This window comes from Entelurus aequoreus, linkage group LG14, assembly GCF_033978785.1.
Source record: "Entelurus aequoreus isolate RoL-2023_Sb linkage group LG14, RoL_Eaeq_v1.1, whole genome shotgun sequence".
NCBI lineage: Eukaryota > Metazoa > Chordata > Actinopteri > Syngnathiformes > Syngnathidae > Entelurus > Entelurus aequoreus.
In genome coordinates this window covers 61,671,796-61,676,795 of record NC_084744.1, presented here as the reverse complement: position 1 = coordinate 61,676,795, position 5,000 = coordinate 61,671,796, and the positions used below count along the sequence as shown (strand labels likewise).

General features: G+C 55.4%; 1 protein-coding gene across 4 annotated transcripts in view; it reads left to right on the top strand.

Annotated features, from left to right (window-relative positions):
- The window catches only part of zswim5 (zinc finger, SWIM-type containing 5), a 188,898-nt gene extending 186,473 nt beyond the window's left edge, over window positions 1-2,425 (top strand). For all 4 annotated transcript variants that reach the window (XM_062070801.1, XM_062070798.1, XM_062070797.1 and 1 more), the window contains one exon: window positions 295-2,425. In XM_062070801.1, the coding sequence (XP_061926785.1) occupies window positions 295-1,157 (863 nt within the window). In that variant the 3' untranslated portion in view covers window positions 1,158-2,425. The remainder of the gene's footprint in view (window positions 1-294) is intronic.
- Window positions 2,426-5,000: the final 2,575 nt, after the last annotated feature.

The following is a 5,000-nucleotide window of genomic DNA, read 5'->3' as shown; positions in this document are numbered from 1 at the left end:
GTAACACTACTTCCAGTTCAAGGCACGACACAGGAAGTACATTTTTATAGTAAGAATTGTTTTAGTTATATTGTAAAACTCCTAAACGTTGCTTTTGAGCAGAACCACTACATCCGGTTCAAGGCACGACACAGGAAGTACAATAACACCGTTTCAATGTCTCAGTCAGCCTAATATGAGTTGAAAAGCAAACATTATGGCCGTTAGCTACGAAAAATCCACCAATTAGCCGCACCGTTTTATAAACTAAAGCCTAGGAAGACCCGGTACTCACTTATTTCCTCCGGTTTCCAGGTCTCCGGGCGCTGGTGAGCATCCTGCAGGGCTGGTACACGCTCTTCACGCCCACCGAGGCCACCAGCATCGTGGCGGCCACCGTCATGTCCCACAACACCATCCTGCGCCTCAGCCTGGACTACCCCCAGCGGGAGGAGCTGGCCAGCTGCGCCCGGACGCTGGCGCTGCAGTGCGCCATGAAGGACCCGCAGAACTGCGCCCTGTCGGCGCTCACGCTCTGCGAGAAGGACCACATCGCCTTCGAGACGGCCTACCAGATCGTGATCGACGCCGCGTCCACCGGCATGACGTACTCGCAGCTCTTCACCATCGCCCGCTACATGGAGCACCGGGGCTACCCGCTGCGCTCCTTCAAGCTGGCCTCCCTGGCCATGACCCACCTGAACCTGGCCTACAACCAGGACACGCACCCGGCCATCAACGACGTCCTGTGGGCCTGCGCGCTCAGCCACTCCCTGGGCAAGAACGAGCTGGCCGCCATCATCCCCCTGGTGGTGAAGAGCGTCCACTGCGCCACGGTCTTGTCGGACATCCTGCGCCGGTGCACCATGACTGCGCCGGGTCTGGCCGGCATCCCCGGCCGGCGCAACTCCGGCAAGCTGATGTCGACGGACAAGGCGCCGCTCCGGCAGCTGCTGGACGCCACCATCTCGGCGTACATCAACACCACGCACTCTCGGCTGACCCACATCAGTCCCAGGCACTACGGCGAGTTCATCGAGTTCCTGAGCAAAGCCCGGGAGACTTTCCTGCTGGCCCAGGACGGCCACATCCAGTTCGCCCAGTTCATAGACAACCTGAAGCAGATCTACAAGGGCAAGAAGAAACTCATGATGCTGGTCCGGGAGCGCTTCGGTTGACCCGGGACCACTTTCAGGAAGTAGCTCCTCGCTATTTAAGACTTTTTTTCTAATTCTTCAGTTGAGCCATTTTGTTTGGGTTTTGAATGTGAACCAGGAAGCTCCGGATGTCCAAGATCCCTCCGAGCAACGAATGTCACGTGAGGGGAAGAACTCATCATAAGATTGTGAAAACTAGCTTTTGTGTGGCAGGCGATAGGAAAAACCACAGAGTCCAAAAAGACGGACGTGTTCCTGGGTCCGACTGTACTTGTCAGCTTTAGGGCCTCTCGGTTCATTCAGGGCAACACAAGACCCGACCGAGCACGTGCGGTGACAAAGTCCAAAGATCAGACCAGCTCCGCGTACGTCATTCCTGTTCCAGCTCTTACTACGACCGGAGGCCAGTTTTGGGGGAGATTCACCGTTACCTCAGCGTTCAGGTCTGGGAGTTGCTTGGGGTCCTGCGTGGTCCTTGTCAGCAACCGTCACTTGTGTCAGCTCTTTCCATGGCCAGACTTCCTCTTTCACATTCCTAATTATAGTCCTTTGGTTGCTGGGTCACACCTTCTGAAATGTAAGCCACAGTCCCCACACACAGACTAGGACCAAGCTTCTGAGCCACTAGGGCAGGGGTGTCCACACACACACAGACTAAGTCTGAGCCACTAGGGCAGGGGTGTCCACACACACAGACTAGGACCTAGCGTCTGAGCCGCTAGGGCGGGGGTGTCCCCACACACACACAGACTAAGACCGAGCGTCTGAGCCACTAGGGCAGGGGTGTCCCCACACACACACAGACTAAGACCGAGCGTCTGAGCCACTAGGGCAGGGGTGTCCACACACACAGACTAGGACCGAGCGTCTGAGTCACTAGGGAGGGGGTGTCCCCACCCACAGACTAGGACTGAGCATCTGAGCCACTAGGGCAGGGGTGTCCACACACACACACAGACTAGGACCGAGCGTCTGATCCACTAGGGCGGGGGTGTCCATACACACACACACACAGACTAGGACCGAACGTCTGAGCCACTAGGGGGGGTGTCCCCACACACAGACTAGAACCGAGCGTCTGAACCACTAGGGCAGGGGTGTCCACACACACAGACTAGGACCGAGCGTCTGAGCCACTAGGGCAGGGGTGTCCACACACACAGACTAGGACCGAGCGTCTGAGCCACTAGGGCAGGGGTGTCCACACACACAGACTAGGACCGAGCGTCTGAGCCGCTAGGGCGGGGGTGTCCCCACACACAGACTAGGACCGAACGGCTGAGCCACTAGGGCGGGGGTGTCCCCACACACAGACTAGGACCGAGCGTCTGAGCCACTAGGGCAGGGGTGTTCACACACACACACAAACTAGGACCGAGCGTCTGAGCCACTAGGGCAGGGGTGTCCCCACCCACAGACTAGGACCGAGCGTCTGAGCCACTAGGGCAGGGGTGTCCACAAACACAGACTAGGACCGAGCGTCTGAGCCACTAGGGCGGGGGTGTCCCCACACACAGACTAGAACCGAGCGTCTGAACCACTAGGGCAGGGGTGTCCACACACACAGACTAGGACCGAGCGTCTGAGCCACTAGGGCAGGGGTGTCCACACACACAGACTAGGACCGAGCGTCTGAGCCACTAGGGCAGGGGTGTCCCCACACACACACAGACTAAGACCGAGCGTCTGAGCCACTAGGGAGGGGGTGTCCCCACCCACAGACTAGGACCGAGCATCTGAGCCACTAGGGCAGGGGTGTCCACACACACACACAGACTAGGACCGAGCGTCTGATCCACTAGGGCGGGGGTGTCCATACACACACACACACACACACACAGACTAGGACCGAACGTCTGAGCCACTAGGGGGGGTGTCCTCACACACAGACTAGAACCGAGCGTCTGAACCACTAGGGCAGGGGTGTCCACACACACAGACTAGGACCGAGCGTCTGAGCCACTAGGGCAGGGGTGTCCACACACACAGACTAGGACCGAGCGTCTGAGCCACTAGGGCAGGGGTGTCCACACACACAGACTAGGACCGAGCGTCTGAGCCACTAGGGCAGGGGTGTCCACACACACAGACTAGGACCGAGCGTCTGAGCCGCTAGGGCGGGGGTGTCCCCACACACAGACTAGGACCGAACGGCTGAGCCACTAGGGCGGGGGTGTCCCCACACACAGACTAGGACCGAGCGTCTGAGCCACTAGGGCAGGGGTGTCCACACACACACACACAGACTAGGACCAAGCGTCTGAGCCACTAGGGCAGGGGTGTCCCCACACACAGACTAGGACCGAGCGTCTGAGCCACTAGGGCAGGGGTGTCCACACACACACACACAGACTAGGACCAAGCGTCTGAGCCACTAGGGCAGGGGTGTCCACACACACACACACAGACTAGGACCAAGCGTCTGAGCCACTAGGGCAGGGGTGTCCCCACACACAGACTAGGACCGAGCGTCTGAGCCACTAGGGCAGGGGTGTCCACAAACACAGACTACGACCGAGCGTCTGAGCCACTAGGGCGGGGGTGTCCACACACACAGACTACAACCGAGCGTCTGAACCACTAGGGCAGGGGTGTCCACAAACACAGACTAGGACCAAGCGTCTGAGCCACTAGGGCAGGGGTGTCCCCACACACAGACTAGGACCGAGCGTCTGAGCCACTAGGGCAGGGGTGTCCACAAACACAGACTACGACCGAGCGTCTGAGCCACTAGGGCAGGGGTGTCCCCACACACAGACTAGGACCGAGCGTCTGAGCCACTAGGGCGGGGGTGTCCACACACACAGACTACAACCGAGCGTCTGAACCACTAGGGCAGGGGTGTCCACAAACACAGACTAGGACCGAGCGTCTGAGCCACTAGGGCGGGGGTGTCCAAACTACGTTTATTAAAGAGCTGCACTTTTGTTGCCATCTTGTGGACATTGTGACTGATGCAGGTTAATGACCATGAATTGCACATTGAAGTGTGCACAGCATTTACTGATACGACCCAAAACAAACAACCTTTCCCACTCATGGCGCAAATAAACCTACACATCACACACGTCACACAACCTGCACACTGAACTTTGTGGATGTTATAAACAATGTCCACACACAAACAATGTCCACACACAAACGATGTCCACACACAAACAATGTCCACACACAAACAATGTCCACACACAAACGATGTCCACACACAAACAATGTCCACACATAAACAATGTCCACACACAAACAATGTCCACACATAAACAATATCCACACATAAACAATGTCCACACATAAAGAATGTCCACACATAAACAATGTCCACACACAAACAATGTCCACACACAAACAATGTCCACACACAAACGATGTCCACACACAAACAATGTCCACACACAAACAATGTCCACACACAAACAATGTCCACACACAAACGATGTCCACACACAAACAATGTCCACACATAAACAATGTCCACACACAAACAATGTCCACACATAAACAATATCCACACATAAACAATGTCCACACATAAAGAATGTCCACACATAAACAATGTCCACACACAAACAATGTCCACACATAAACAATGTCCACACACAAACAATGTCCACACATAATGTCCACACACAAACAATGTCCACACATAAACAATGTCCACACATAAACAATGTCCACACATAAACAATGTCCACACATAAACAATGTCCACACATAATGTCCACACACAAACAATGTCCACACAGAAACAATGTCCACACATAAACAATGTCCACACACAAACAATGTCCACACACAAACAATGTCCACACATAAACAACGTCCACACACAAACAATGTCCACACATAAACAATGTCCACACACAA